Raw genomic sequence first — 15399 nt, 5'->3', positions numbered from 1 at the left:
AAGACAGTTCTCCTCATTGTGTGCTGCAGACATAAAAGCATTCTGCCAAGTAAGCTGATTGGCCAAGAAGGAAATAAAGGCTCTTATTTGGATGTCACCACAAATAGGAAGTAAACTAATCTTTCTATCTTCAGGCATAGCCTCATTGTGAAGATAGAGTTCGCACAACAAGTTCTGGTCACTGTTTGGTGCTTCTGCAAAAGTCTCAATAAATTGTTGTGGTGTAGAGACCTGGTGGGGTCTTCCATCCTTGATTGCTTTTAATTGGAGGAACGCTAAACGTTCTCTCAAAAATACAGAATAGTTAAAAGAAGGCTTTCTTGTAGCAAGTAACCGCTGGACCAAATCAAAGATAAGGGTCAGTCTGGCTTTTAATTGCTTATTCTCCTTATGTTGTGCACGAGATTGTTCAAGTACTTCCCAATTTCTATAGGCATAGTTGAGCCATAATGACTTCTGTTGCTGAAATTCCTTTCCTTGGGAGAGCTCGTATTCTGTCTTCCATGTGTTACTTAGTTCTTGAAAACTGGAAGTCTGTGCATGAGCATTGCTGACACAGGGAGGTTCAGTTTGTGTATGCACAATTGTAAAAGATTTTGGTTCTGGTTTCCGTTCATCAATAACTTGGGTAGGCCGGGGTGGTTCTGTTTCTTCCTCTAAAATTCTTGAAGACCCTGCTGGTTCTTATGTAGCAGCAGGGTGTTCCTTTTTGAATATAACAGGGCTGGCTCCAGTCAACGGGACTGCAATTATCTTATATCCTCCTTGAGTATAGATATCCCCACATTCATTGCACATGTATTCACTGTATTGATCCTTCTCTGTAGTCTTTTTAGCTTGAGATGCTACCTGAGCTAACATGTACAGATTGAGTTCCTTTTTATAGGCTTTCCTAGCCATTGTTAACTCTTTCTGATAAGCCTTAATTTCTGATTTTAAAAACTCATTTTCTTCCTGCAGGGAGGCTAAAGTAACGGGGCTTTTGTAGTTGCAGATTCCAATGGAGAAGAGAATTATTGTTCAGCATTAACTTCATCATTTGCGTCCACAATAGGTGGTTCTTGTGTATCACCTGTTGGGTCAGTTTGTGTATCAGCCTTACCTAGGGCATCTTCTTTTTGTTCCCCAACAGGTGGTTCTTGTGTGGCACCTGCTGGGTCAGTGGTTGGTTCTTATGTAACAGCCACATGCAGGTCATCTTCTTTTTGTTCCCCAACAGGTGGTTCTTGTGTGGCAGCCACATGCAGGTCATCTTCTTTTTGTTCCCCAACAGGTGGTTCTTGTGTGGCACCTGTTGGGTCAGTGGCTGGTTCTTGTGTAACAGCCACATGCCCTATATCGTTTTGGATGTCTAGTTTGGATGTATCGGCAGCTGGTTCTTGTGGAGCAGCTGCCTCTGTTGAGAAGAATGATGTCACAAAATCGTGAACACTCTATATTTCGGCACCTGAGGTTGAAGAAGGTGAAGGTTCAGGGCTATGCGGGATACGGGGATTTAGAATGATAGGAGGGACATTTGGGATAATGGCCTCAGTTGCTGCAAATGACCTTGTTCGTTGCCGAGGTAGGGAATCAGGAGAGACAGTAGTTTTTCTTTTACGAGCACTTTTGCTCAGGGTAGGGGAATTATCAGAAATGGTGGCTTCCTTAACTGAGGCCCTGGTTCTTCTTTTTAGTGGGGTTGCAGCTTTCTGTTGCTTTTTCCTCTTAAGGAAAGTGATGAGGGTATCATCGTCTGAATCATCGGTAGGGATATGAACTATGGGGGTGGATGGTTCGGCTTCATCAAGGGGTGAGGACTGCTGCAGATTTTCAGTGCTCAATTGGGGTGTTTCTGCTGCTGGTTGCTGAGTTTCAGCGGCGTGCTGGGAATTTTCCTCGGATTGCTGGGAATTTTCTTCATTTTGCTGAAGATTTTCCTCAGCTTGCTGAGGAGGGTTATTGAGGGGAGGTGGATTGTGCAGGGCGAAGCCTCTATTTATTAGGAGTTGGACCAAACGATGGTGCGTGAGGTAGAGGAGTTGGTGCCTTGCGTTCACGGTATAGCGTGCCATATTTTTTAGACAACCAAGAAGATAATAGGGCATATTTATTAGACGACCATGTCGCAAATGATTTAATAAAACAAAGTCATGTTGGTAGACTACCTGATAACGGCCCTCGCAAGTGAAGTCATGCTTAACGAATTCTGCAACCTTTGGCCATGGTGGCGGTAGTGATCGAAGTGCAACACCCCTGCCTTTGGTTTCCACCTGCTCCCCAGGTAACAGGAAATCTTGCTGTGCATTGAGAATGAGATGCTTCCTGCTGAACCAGCGAATACCATTGGTTGGAAGCCCCGAAACTTGCGCTATGTCTTCTTCTGTTACTGGGATTCGCACCCCTCGGATAGTAGAGTAACCTTCCCTTAGATTGCATGCAAATTCCAGAACCTGCTGTGAATCAAAATCCGGAAGTCTTCTGAAATAGTCCACCCATCCTGCTTGTAGAAAGATTTGGTATGCCTCTGGTAGAGTTCCAGTAATGCCATCGAGCCTGGTTCATGTCTAACAGCATCTCCTCCCATAGTTACTGTTTTAGGCAAAATACAAAGTGCAGAGCTGAGTTGCCGAGGTCGAAACAGAGCAGAACGTTACAAATGAAATTATGACGTGATAAGGTATAGACGAGGTGGATTAGACACTACCGTGAGGAATAGAGATGGCAGTGATCGGCGTGTCCTATAATGATTACAATATTTCGGTAATCCCCCCCCAACTGCGGCTAAATGATATGGTTGGTGGTACGACGCTTTTGGCGGTCATGTCAATTGTCTCCTCATTAACTACATTTTAATATTCACACTTAAACACGCATACCTTTACATTTACCTTTGGTTGTTTCGCCGAAAAGTGTTATCTCATCCTTAATAGGTTGATGATCTTTATAGAAAGGGTTTGTAAGGTATGAGGGTTTTTATATACGAGGTTTTTATTATTCACCAGAGGTAGTAGTGAAGGGACATTATTAACAGGATAAATGGTTGATTCCTTTGAATAAAGAATGATATATGTTTCTATCGAAGTAATAGTTCATTCTCGGAAGCAAAAATCGGGACATTGATGTTTTTTTAGGAAAATGGAAAAGATTGGTGTTTAATCAGTGGGATTTGGTGTTTTAGCAACGGAAAATGGTGTTTCAGCAACGAGAAATGGTGTTTCAGCAACGGGAAATAGTGTTTCAGCAACGGGAAATGGAAGAGGGAATGGATTATGATCTGGAATGACATGGCAATGCTTTCCAATCTGCAGATTAATTCTTCCTATATTGGAATTTTTCTTTTCAGCCACCATCCAAAGCTAAGATCTGCAAAATAATTAATTGTAACATGGCAACCCTTGACAGGGATTATTAGTTAAGAAATCTAATCTAAAAATAAATACATAAACAGAAAATTAAGTGCATTGAGGGATAACCGGTTCCCCCAAAAAGGCATAGTGTATGTCTGCCATGCAAGTAGCTTTGAAATCCTCTTTAGAAATAGGTTGTTTATACAAACGAAGTCGATACCCATTTACTAATAATGGTGTTCTAGAACCATCAATCGTTAGGAGTCTAACTGTTCCATTTGGAAAAATAGTATCTACTTCATAAGGTCCTAAATGAGTGTCTAGTATCGTTATCTAGTATCGTTATGTCTTAAATGAGTTGAATGGGAATCTCGAATATTGTGGTGGTAAAGAGAGCATTGTCTCCTTCGGGAGATCAGCTTCAATTATACAAAGTTCATCAAATATGGTCAGAGGCGATTATGTCTTAAATGAGTTGAATGGGAAGCTCGAATATTGTGGTAGTGAAGAGAGCATTGTCCCAGAGACTTCAGAGTGGGGATAAGTGTAGACCAGTAAGATATATGTGACATATGAATTGTAATTTGTCGTTTTTGTATTAATATATATAATAATGTAATGTAAGCGTTGAAGAGGGGACTTGGAATAATGCTTACATTAGTATATAGGTAAGATTAGTTTGTTGGTTGTTGAGTTTTGTTGAGAGATTTTCTCAACAAGCATCTTTGTTTGGAATCTGTTGGATCTCACGAGCACTATTTATGGGGCTTGCTTTGAATGATATATATGAATTTATGTGAGTGAATCTATACACCATATCTGCTCGTGTCTCCTCTAACTTTTAATTGTTTTATGAGTTGTGATTAACATAAATTATGATTAGCCTTAATCTAATTGAGAAATTGATTACATATTACAAATTAATCAATACATTTGTTCTTTACTAGATTACAAAGCTATTTTTGGAAATTAATACATTTGTTCTGATCTAAATTACAAAGCTATTTTTGAAAATTAATACATTGATAGTGATACATCCTTGACCTTTCCGAGGAGTAAAGTGCAAATTACTAAATGTACATATTCAAATCAATAAAATAAAATGTAATTTAAAATATAAATATATGCTAAATGTCCATACTCAAACCAATACTCAGGCTCCTTCTATGGGCAGGGGATGCCAATGTAGTTTTATATGAAAGAGTTGCATGCATGAGTGTTGGAGTAAGGGCAGAGTTGAATATATGAAATACTCTGTTTAATGCTCATAATTGGTAAATATATATAAATATACAATTAACAAAGTAGCTGGTGAATGATACATGGAAGTCGACTTAATGGGTGGAATGAATAAAAAAAGGAAGAGAACTTAGTCATATTTGACGACCGCCCTTGGTCATGCTCATCGTGATTTGGAATCGAGTACAAGTATAACCCAATACACATTTTTCTATAATCGCACATAAAATTTGCCACGGTATCACAAACAAAACAAATCCTTTGACAGTCTAAATTGTAAGTGAAACTACTTGTAATGTCACAGTTGCTTTTAGGTTGTCAGGATGGGAGGCAAACGTTCAGATTGCCTGCCCAGAACAGGAGCCGTCGTGTCAGAGAAATTTGGAAAGGCGGGCAACTCACCCACATTTCCATCATTTGTTACGAGGACAGGATAAGTCAACAAGTGGGCAGGTAAGTCCTCATACAACTCTTCACTCGCATATGACTCCCAGTTCTTTTGGGTGATGGCATTCACCTTCCTCATGCAATCTAGGGTTTGAGGTTGAAGAAAGAGCTTGTCTAGCATGCCCATGTGCTCATACCACAGCGACATTCTGAAGCAGTGGATCTGCCCTCTGTCTGCTTTCCTAGCTGTCCTTAAGTAATGGGGCTGGTATGCTCCCATTGCTATTTCAGAATCTCTTCCCCCATCCATAAAGTGCTGGTTGATATTTGCAGATCCAACAATGATATACTCATCATCCACTGCGTGTCACACAAAAAAGAGGAGATACAACAAGTAATTAAAATAATTTGAGATGGATGAGATGATACACGTAATTAAAATAATTTGAGATGGATGAGATGATACAACAAGTAAAAAAAAGAAGAAGAGGAGATACAACAAGTAATTAAAATAATTTGAGATGGATGAGATGATACACGTAATCAAAATAATTTGAGATGGATGAGATGATACAACAAGTAAAAAAAAAAAATTGAGATGGATGAGATGATACAACAAGTAATAAAAATAATTTGAGATGGATGAGATGATACAAGTAATAAAAATACAAAGTACGGAATTAGTGTGTAACTTACCTATCATCATCTTGGAATGAACATAGATCATGAAGCGTCTTTTGTTTTGAGCTCTCTTGTAGTGTGTATCATCTTCATCGGGGCTTTGCGGGGGCACGTACTCACCTCCCAATTTCTTTTCCCGGTTGGCCAAGCAGAAAAAGGTGAGATAATCACGTGGGTTCACATCGTCCATTTGTTTTGCTCTGAGGGCGCATGCAATATCGAGATACATCATCTCCATTGTTTTTCTTTGCCAATGCAATATTGCCTGCACTGATGCGCTGTCCGGGATTCCCTCGGGCCACATGGGCACCACAATGTAGACGGAGAACCTTTCCTCGGCCTGGATCTTGCTCACAATTTTGAGAGACAATTCCTTGGGAATAAGATGAAGAGCTCCGATGTCTGCCAAATCCATGTGTGGGCCATCTGGCTTCCAACAAAAGGAGCTCCCAAGGAAGTATTGATTCTCGATGTAGATGAAGTTGTTGGCCCGGCGGATGGCATTGATGTACGCATCCTGAATGCTCCTATCCACGATCACGTCCTTCCCACTCACCAACCCAGCCTTCGCTGCTTCCTCTGGCCTCTCTGGAAATCCAAAAGCAGTGCCCCCATCGATGGATCGAAATACCTGAACATTCCACGATTCCACATCATTATCAGATGTCACAGGGGTTGGAGGACAAATGTATTTCTCTTTCTCACTGCCTTCTAAAACATTTTGATTTGCCTCGCCTTGCTTCTTCCACCGCTGCTCGAATTTAGAGAGAATGTCCCATGCGACGGGGCCCTCCAACTTGGAATGTATGTCATGCCAAGGCTCCCTGGGGCCACCCTTGTCAATGCAGGCACCAGGGAAATTGGGTTGATGGAAATCGCCACTATGTTCGGAACCATGTTGTAGGGTCCTGAATAGAGAATGGGAGGGCGTGTCATACCTTCCATCGCAGAGATCAATACCTCCTACAAACGCCACAATTGGTCGCCGCCTCTCCCAAGAATTGGAATTGGAAGGCACACGATCCACATCCACGATGGTTAGTGGACCTTAACTTGGTCCACTAACCATCATCTAATCTGCAAAGTTCGCTGGTCGAGTATGAAAACTGGTTCGGACATTACTGTTCCCTTGACCGAAACCTGCAAATGACCAAATTCAATAACATGCGGAGGATCTAAAATATAATGACGCAAAACATAAATATGAAACACATCATGCATACCTGCTAAAGATGGAGGTAAAGCAAGCCTATATACCACCAACCCTTTCCTTTCTAAGATTTCAAAAGGTCTCACAAACCGTAGAGACAATTTTTCTCCCATTCCAAATCTTATAGAGCTTATTTTGGGGCCTTACTCTTAGGAACACCCTATCTCGTAATTCATAACTTCGGTCTACCTGATGAGCATAAACATAGCTCTTTTGTCGATCTTGCACTTCCTTTAGCCTCTCCCTAATCATAGTCATTTGTTCTTCCATATCTTGCACTACTTTTGGTCCTATTAATACTCGGTCCTCTAGTCGGTCCCAATTGAGAGGTGTTCTGCAAAGTCTTTCGTATAAGAACTCAAATGGTGCCATCTTGATGGAACTCTGATAACTATTACTGTAAGTAAATTCCATGAGGGGTATGAACTCCTCCCATCTCTTTTGTTGCTTCTTCACATACATCCGAAGCATGTCTTCGAGGAATTGATTAGGCCTTTCTGTCTGCCCATCTGTCTTAGGGTGATAAACAATGCTGAAGTTCAACTGGGTTCCCAAGGCTTCTTGGAAACTGGTCCAAAACCTTCCTGTAAACACTGCTCCCTATCAGATATGATCTTCCTAGGGACTCCATGCAATCTCATAATCTCATCAATAAAAACTTTGGCTATCTCCGTTGCCCTTTATGTAGTCTTAACTAGTATAAAATGGGCACTCTTGGTCAACATGTCTACCACTACAAATATGGAATCATGTCTTCCTGAGGTCATTGGTAGTCCCATAATGAAGTCCATTGATATAACTTCCCATTTAGATTTTGCTATCTTATGGGGTTGCAATAACCCTGCTGGATGTCTGTGTTCGGCTTTTACTCGTTGACACTCTAAGCATCTTGATACCAAGTTCACGATGTCTTTCTTCATCCCTTTCCAAAAGAAGAGTGGTTTCAGGTCAGCACTCATCTTCTTAACACTAGGGTGTGCCATGTATACTACGTGATGTGCTTCATTCAAGATTAATTGTTGTATATCTTCATTCGGTGGTACATATATCCTTCCCCGAAATCGTAGTAGCCCATCATTATCAAGGGAGTATTATTCATATTTTGGGACCCTCATTTCATCCTCCCTCAAACTTTTGCTAACCTCTTGATACCAAGTATCTTTAAATTGTAAATCAAGCAGTTTCTCCCTCAAATTTGTCTTTAAGGGAATCACTGAAAATATCTTAGGTCTCCTACTTAAAGCATTAGCCACCCTATTTACCGTTCCTTTTATGTAAGTGATATCAAAATCATATTCACTAATTAGCTCATACCAACGTCTTTGTCTTGTATTTAAGTGGTCTTGAGTGAATATGTGTTGTAGCCCACAATGGTCAGTCCTAAGATCAAACTTCCTTCCTAGAAGGTAGTGTCTCCAAACCTTTAGTGCATAAAAAATTGCTTCCATTTCTAAATAATGGGTTGCGTAGTTTTCTTCGTGGGTTCTAAGTTTCCTTGATGCATAAGCTATTACTCTTCCTTCTTGTATCAACACACAACCCAACCCTTCCTTGGAGGCATCAATGCAAACCAAAAATTCTTGTTGCATATCTGACACCTTCAAAATTGGTGTTGCCGTTAATAACACCTTTAACCTTTCGAATGCCTCTTCACATTTTTCAGTACAAATTAATTTCTTATTCTTTCTTTGGATCTTGGTAATGGGGCTTGCTATCTTTGAAAACCCTTCGAAAAATCTATGATAAAACCCTGTCATGCCTATGAAACTTCGTATTTCATGAACATTGCTTGGTGTTGGCCATTCCATGATGGCCTCGATCTTTATTGGGTCTAATACGATACCATCCCCAGAGATAATGTGCCCAAGATAATGAATCTTGGTTTGGTAAAAGGAACACTTTGAAAACTTCCCATATAATTGGTTTTCTCTAAGACATTGTAGAACTATCCTTAAGTGTTCTTCATGCTCTTCTACTAGAAAGTTGAGGTTGCCTTCAGAGAATTTGTAGGATATATATATATATATATATATATATATATATATATATATATATTTCAAAGGTTTTGGTGGAGTGTATTTTGGATTCCAATTATCTGATTTCTACTGGTACAGAAAGATTGAAATTCATTTCCGTATACAGATCTTCAGTGGCCTATCATACTGATATTGAAACTAATTCCGGTATGTTAGAAACATTGTAGTTGAACTAGATAAACAATGAATTGCTGCAAAAGTTATAGTATGAAGTTAATGATTATCTTATAGCAGTACTTGTTCTTAAAGATTGGTATGAAGATTCATCTGTTTGTGTTTGTGCATTTGAAACTTCTTTTTGATTGCAGGAAACAATATGAAATTGACTACTGAATGCCTATAGGTAGGAAAGACTTTGCCAAGAATTGGAATATGTAATAGTACTAAAGAGTCATTAATGCATTTGATTATAAATTTCCTAATCAAGTTGTAAAATAAGATGTCAGGAGTGTATGGCATTATTATAGCTATTATCTAAATTGATAAGCCATTAATTCAATAATTTATATTGCTGGAATTTAAAGCTGTGAAGCTACAACAACTCTTTTGCATTTAGGTCCCAACATATTAGGCCAAGTAAGGTGACGATAACATCTCACTGTGCAAGAATATAGAAAATAATCTTTTAATATAAAATCGAATAAGATTTCAAAGGAATTAAGATTTCAAAACATGTGCTTGATAAATTAAAAATGTTATTAATGCTATATATATATATATATATATATATATATATATAAAACTATTGAAAAAAAACAAAAAGCTTTTAAACTTATAGGAGAAAATAAAAAGCCCTTTACAATATTCCCAACTTCTTTTAAAACAAGGACCAAGAATAGGAGTAGTCTATAATGCGACTTTTTGGAGATTCCAATCATCCAAAAAGTGCATTATTCCGGCCACCGGCCTTTTCCTCTCCGTCTCCGTCACCTTGATGGTTCTGCTCTGGCAAAATGTGGACCCCGCGTACAAGCCGATCGCAATTGCGCCAACTCGATTTGAAAATTTCAGCCGAACCGGAGCATCCCCTGCTACCCCGCCCTTGCCAGAGCAGAACCATCGACTGAGCAAACCCCGTCTTTAATTCCCATCTGCTATCATCGACTGAGCCAGCTGTGAGTGCGTCTGGATGAAGTTTTCTTCTTCGGGGCTGCAGGATGGAAGGCAAATAATTGAGAGAAAAGAAATGGAAGACTATTATGGGCCTTGAGGTGCAAGACCCTAAAGAGAAAATCATATTTTCTAGTAAAGATTTAGTTTGGTCTGAAGTATACAAGACGAACATGAATATTGACCGCGTTGCAAAAATTCCTAAACTAAGAATTAATGATTTTATTCAAGGAGAGGAATCGAATCCAGATGCTCCATGTTCCTTCCAGCGTCGAAAAAGCAAAACTCCAAGCTCAAGGCCTAGTGCTGCCTTACTATGGGAACTGTAAGTATTTTAGAAAAGCCTTCTTTACATGTTGATATTAACAATGCTTTATCATTTGTCATATGTGTTGACATTTCAAAATTTATTTTGTAGTTATACTTGCTCATATGGCCCAGAGGACAAGAGAGAAGAATGGAAAACCAAACCAAGGCGTTCAATTGTCAAAAAGAGGGGTTGCCAATGCCATTTTATTATAAAGATCATGGTTCAAGATCCTGATGTTGCAATAATAACATACAACATGTATGATCATGAAGATGGGCAAGGATGGCCTTGTCATGGCAAACACGACACTTTTGGTGATGATGGTCCTCAGAGGAAGCCAAGACTTTCAAGAGACATGATTTCTTATTTAGAAAGTTGTTTTTTCCTTCAAGTGCCAATTGACTCTGTTTGTAAAATGCATATTAAGAAATATGTTGACATACATCCCACAGCTCAGGTTAGGGATTTTTTCTTACGCAGAAAAGATGTTGTAAACATCTATAATCGTCTGACAAAAGAAAATTACCAACTGCATAGCAAAGACGAAATGAGTGTGAATCTCTGGTATGAAAAACACCATAATGATTTCTTCTTCTATCAGAAACCCAATGGTGGAGATATCCCTTTTATCGCTGGAATACAAACAAAATGGATGTTGGAAACTATGGTCAAGTTATCCCATAATAGCTTGATAGCTATGGACTCAACATTTAGTACAAATAAATATGGAGTGAGTATATTTGCAATGATAGCCTTAATGAATCGTCTTGGTTATAATGATTCAATATGATTATTGACTTAAAATTAACTTCATTTTTTTTAATATGACAGTATCAGTTGTACACGCTTGCGGTGTTTGATGAGCAACAAAGTGGGGTTCCAGTCGCATGGGTGGTGATGTCACGTAATACATCACAAGATATAGCAGTATGGCTGGAGCACCTCATGCATAGGTGTTTTCAGCTTCATCCTGATTGGAAGGTCAATGCCTTCATGGTTGATGATGTTATGGCTGAAATCATTGCTTTGAGGTAACATCAATATTCTTATTTGACATTGCAAGTTGCATTCATTCTAAATATTTCTCACTTAAAATGAATTAAATTTGGCAGGAGAATCACCAGATGTGAAGTGATCTTGTGTATTTGGCATGTAAGGAGGGCATGGCTAAAGAATGTTAATCGGTTGGCCAGCAGTTTAGAAAAAGCAAAAGAGATGTTCAATGAACTTGGTTATATCATGAAAAATGTTTCTAATGATGAAGTGGATAATGCAATCAATGGTTTTTTCACCAAATTTGCAACCGAGGAGAAGTTTTTGGACTATTTCCACAAGAATTGGGTTGCTGGTGAAAAGATGCGTAAGTTTGCATACTATTTTTTTTAGTTCATACATTTTTTATTTTATAACGACAAGATATATTTACTAGTTCAATTTTTACATTTAGGGATGTGGGTTAAAGGCTGCCGAGATTTTCCTCATGCAAATCAGGAGACAAATAATGTTGTGGAGTCATACCACGGTTATCTCAAGACAACCTTTCTATGTGATAGACGAAAGAAATGTTCTCGTAGGATGGATTGGCTATTCTATACTCTAATAAAAAATGTTGAGCCATGTTATCGATTCAAGGAAATTCTGAAAAAAGAAGGATATTTGAACAACCACAAGAAAGAGATGCAGCTTGAATCATCAATGGAAAAGGCTAGAAGAATTCCAGACAGTGATTGCAGGCCTCATGAGAGCATATCTCACGCTTATTGGGTGAGGAGTCAAAGTAAACCTAATAAGCAATATCTTATCATATGGCATCGCACAAATTTTATCACTTGTGATTGCCCATGGTCTATTCGTGGAAACATTTGCAAGCATGCCATAAAGGTAGATTGGTTACATTCCTCCTTAATGGATTCAAACCCTTTATTGGATCTTGATACCACACCTAATACATTGAATTCCCCTCCTGAGATAAGTATAGAGGCACCAAACCTTGATGCAGATACTAGCACAACTATTTTGGATGATGAAAATGTTGAAGACCTTAATTTGTTGAGAAAGGAGTTGTTTGGCTATCTAGACCTGTTTCGAAATAGTCCTCCTTCTACTGTGAGCAAGACAAAACAATTAATTGATTTGGCTAAAAAATTTGTGGATGATGTTAATGATCTTCATATTATGGATTATGACTTCACCCTTGGGTTGGGTGCTTATGAGTCATCTTTAAAGAGGAAGAAGAGTTTCCTTAGTCCTAAGAAGAAAAATAAAAGAAGCAAAAAAATGCCAGCTTGGATATTGATTTGAATGTCCCTGCATCTGAAGATGAACCATTTCAATTTCAACACCTTAATAAGCGTGGTCATCCTCGCTCTAACAATGCATCCTCTACTGTCCCAAGTAAGTTCTATAGAGAGATTTATGATATGTGTTTTCTCTTAACTATGTGCATTGGTTGTTGTTGATGTAGTTAATGTAGTGTTTGAATGTTTGCAGGGGTGCACTATCCAAATATTGTGCCTTCACTTGAAGCACGTAGACAGAAGAACCATCACTCTATTTATCACATGAGTCAAGGTGAATTTGATGGGACACCTAATGATGTAGTCTATATTCTGATGCCTCTATAAATTAGCATCATATTATTTGCTCTGATGGAAATTACATTGTTATCTTACAGATACAACATCTTCTTCAATGGATCGCCCTCCATCCAAACATGATTGGCTCATTGACAACACCCAAATTGGTCATTTTCCAGGTTTGTTGCTATGTCATTTCTCTTATCTGTGTGCACTGGTTGTTGTTGATGTTGTTAATGCAGTGTTTGAATGTTTGTAGGGGTGCACCATCCCAATAATATACCTTCACTTGAAGCACATAGACAGAAGCATCATCCCTCTATTTATCACATCAGTCAAGGTGCATTTGACAAGACACCTAATTGATGTAGTTTGTATTATGATGCCTTTATAAATTAACATCATATTATTTGCTCTGATGGAAATTACATTGTTATGTTACATATACAATAGCTTCTTCAATGGATCTCCCTCCATCCGAACATGATTGGCTCATTGACAACACCCAAATTGGTCATTTTCCAGGTTTGTTGTTATGCTTTTTCTCTTATCTGTGTGCACTGGTTGTTGTTGATGTTGTTAATTTAGTTTTTGAATATTTGCAGGGGTGCACCATCCCCATATTGTGCCTTCACTTGAAGCATGTAGACAGAAAAACCATCGCTCTATTGATCACATGAGTCAAGGTGCATTTAATGGGATCCCTAATTGATATAGTTTGTATTTTGATCCCTGTATTAATTCACATGATATTATTTGGTCTGATGGAAATTGCATTGTTATCTTACATATACAAAAACTTCTTCAATGGATCAACCTCCATCCGAACAAGATTGGCTCATTGACAACACCCAAATTGGTGATTTTCCAAGTTTGTTTCCATGTTTATGCTCTTAGTTTGCTCTTAAATTGTGTAGTGGTTGTTGTTGCCGTTGTTAATATGGTGTCTAAATGTTTGCATATTGACCCAGGACATAGAATAAACCAGCAGGGCTGAGGAAAAGACATAAAGGTTAACCAACTTGTAGGCTTCTCCAACAAGTTGTCAGAGAAAATCCAGCTTCTTCTTCTTTAATCTCCCATATACCAGCATTCGTGTCATGAATGTCATTGCAGTTGATGATGCTAGGTTGTTGAGGATTCTTGGTGTAGTGACCAGCTTTTGTTAGGTGTGATTCTTATATATGAGGAGTTGGTTGTTAGGGTTTTCTTGGTTTCACTGGCTAGGGTTTGAAATTGTTCCAACTTGTGATAAGTTGCAAGTATGTACATGTACTTCATCTTTTCTATATAAATAAAGTGTTCAATGGTCCAATAATCAAGTACTTACATATTTGATTATGAGCTTGTTTTCTCTTTCTTCATTGGATAATTTCCAACACTTTTTTTTATAATGACAATTTCACATGACAGAATGCAATAAATCATTATATACAACAAACACTGCAATGCCTCTTGCACCTGAAGCACTTCTTATATAAAAGGGAAGTAGCTGATATGTATGGTATATGTAGACTTGAAGATGTGTCTCTTTGACAACACTTGTTTTTATTTTTGGTTTAAAAATAAATCAACTTTACCAATACATTTGTTAATGGTTATTGTTGTGCATGCTCATATTTCTTCAAAATGGAGTTCTTCTTTGGTATTTTCTAAAATAAAATTCACGTGTCTATACTAAAACGAGTTGTTGGACCTGTACATAATTTCTGGGCAGATTCAAACATTTGAAGGTGACATATGCATACTCCTATGTATGCATTGTCCATGTGGAAGGTGCTGATACTATTGATATTTTATCTTAATTAAAGCAACACTTATATGTATTCATATATCTCTTATTTGCTCGCTGATATTTCTCAATCTATCCCACAATTGTTGGCTGCCCCATGGGTTATCAGTGGTATGTGTATTTTCATCTTTAATAAAAGTGATCTTGGCATGTTCAAAAATATTGCTACCATATGGATTTTATGTTATTTGTGTTATATTGAAGTCTCTTTGGCATATATGTTCATTGTACCTTCCTATTTGCAGATAAAAGCTCAAACAGTCACCTACAACAGTATGCAAACCAACACTTTGACAAAATATCAAAATGGCTAGAATTGTATAAACATATAATATCAGTGGTCATATTTCTTTAGGATGTAGTTTTTTTTTGGTATTTTCTAAAATAAAATCCATGTGTCTATACTAAAACAAGTTGTTGGAAAACGTTCTGCAAAGCAGAACCTGTGTTAAATAATTGAGCTCAAAGCAATTGTCTATACTAAAACAAGTTGTTGGAAAGTGTTCTGCAAAGCAGAACCTGTGTTAAATAATTGAGCTCAAAGCAATTGGTTTAGAATAAGAAACATTCTAGGTGTTATTTGATAAAAGGGAAAGCATGTGCATTCAATTGTTTAAAATAGTTTCCAAAAGTAGACAATGACATCGATGAAGATGAACACAAAGAAAATGTAAGACAGCAAGACTTAGGAAATCAAAATTAAGCATTCAAATAGGTACATCTAAAATT

General features: G+C 38.1%; 3 protein-coding genes across 3 annotated transcripts; 2 read left to right on the top strand and 1 right to left on the bottom strand.

Annotated features, from left to right (window-relative positions):
* Positions 1 to 4878: 4878 nt before the first annotated feature.
* On the bottom strand, positions 4879 to 6959 carry LOC149141761 (phospholipase D alpha 1-like). Its single transcript, XM_089451327.1, has 3 exons — positions 6860 to 6959; positions 5652 to 6683; positions 4879 to 5315 (listed from the first exon to the last, which is right to left on the bottom strand). The coding sequence occupies exons 1-3, from the start codon at positions 6957 to 6959 to the stop codon at positions 4879 to 4881; spliced, it is 1569 nt and encodes a 522-aa protein (XP_089307453.1).
* Positions 6960 to 10165: 3206 nt separating this feature from the next.
* On the top strand, positions 10166 to 11688 carry LOC149141760 (uncharacterized). The gene is made up of 4 exons (XM_089451326.1): positions 10166 to 10317; positions 10411 to 10759; positions 11134 to 11333; positions 11415 to 11688. The coding sequence occupies exons 1-4, from the start codon at positions 10166 to 10168 to the stop codon at positions 11686 to 11688; spliced, it is 975 nt and encodes a 324-aa protein (XP_089307452.1).
* A 988-nt stretch (positions 11689 to 12676) lies between these two features.
* LOC149141759 (uncharacterized) lies at positions 12677 to 13590 on the top strand. The gene is made up of 5 exons (XM_089451325.1): positions 12677 to 12873; positions 12977 to 13057; positions 13138 to 13218; positions 13332 to 13403; positions 13484 to 13590. Exons 1-5 carry the CDS (start codon positions 12783 to 12785, stop codon positions 13588 to 13590), a joined length of 432 nt encoding a protein of 143 aa, XP_089307451.1. The 5' UTR covers positions 12677 to 12782.
* The last annotated feature ends 1809 nt before the right edge of the window (positions 13591 to 15399 follow it).

This window comes from Pinus tabuliformis, chromosome X (genome assembly GCF_031772625.1).
Source record: "Pinus tabuliformis cultivar Carrire ecotype Pingquan chromosome X, CPIR1, whole genome shotgun sequence".
NCBI lineage: Eukaryota > Viridiplantae > Streptophyta > Pinopsida > Pinales > Pinaceae > Pinus > Pinus tabuliformis.
This window is presented reverse-complemented; position numbering and strand designations above follow the sequence as displayed.

Coding starts and splice junctions, on each gene's coding strand:
- LOC149141760 (XM_089451326.1), top strand. CDS start 10,166: ATGAATATTGACCGCGTTGCAAAAATTCCTAAACTAAGAATTAATGAT. Junction 10,760..11,133: donor ACATACATCCCACAGCTCAG/GTTAGGGATTTT, acceptor TTAATATGACAG/TATCAGTTGTACACGCTTGC. Junction 11,334..11,414: donor GCTGAAATCATTGCTTTGAG/GTAACATCAATA, acceptor TAAATTTGGCAG/GAGAATCACCAGATGTGAAG.
- LOC149141759 (XM_089451325.1), top strand. CDS start 12,783: ATGTTTGCAGGGGTGCACTATCCAAATATTGTGCCTTCACTTGAAGCA. Junction 12,874..12,976: donor TATTTATCACATGAGTCAAG/GTGAATTTGATG, acceptor GTTATCTTACAG/ATACAACATCTTCTTCAATG. Junction 13,404..13,483: donor CCAAATTGGTCATTTTCCAG/GTTTGTTGTTAT, acceptor GAATATTTGCAG/GGGTGCACCATCCCCATATT.
- LOC149141761 (XM_089451327.1), bottom strand. CDS start 6,959: ATGGGAGAAAAATTGTCTCTACGGTTTGTGAGACCTTTTGAAATCTTA. Junction 6,684..6,859: donor TTTACCTCCATCTTTAGCAG/GTATGCATGATG, acceptor GACCAAGTTAAG/GTCCACTAACCATCGTGGAT. Junction 5,316..5,651: donor TCATTCCAAGATGATGATAG/GTAAGTTACACA, acceptor TGTGACACGCAG/TGGATGATGAGTATATCATT.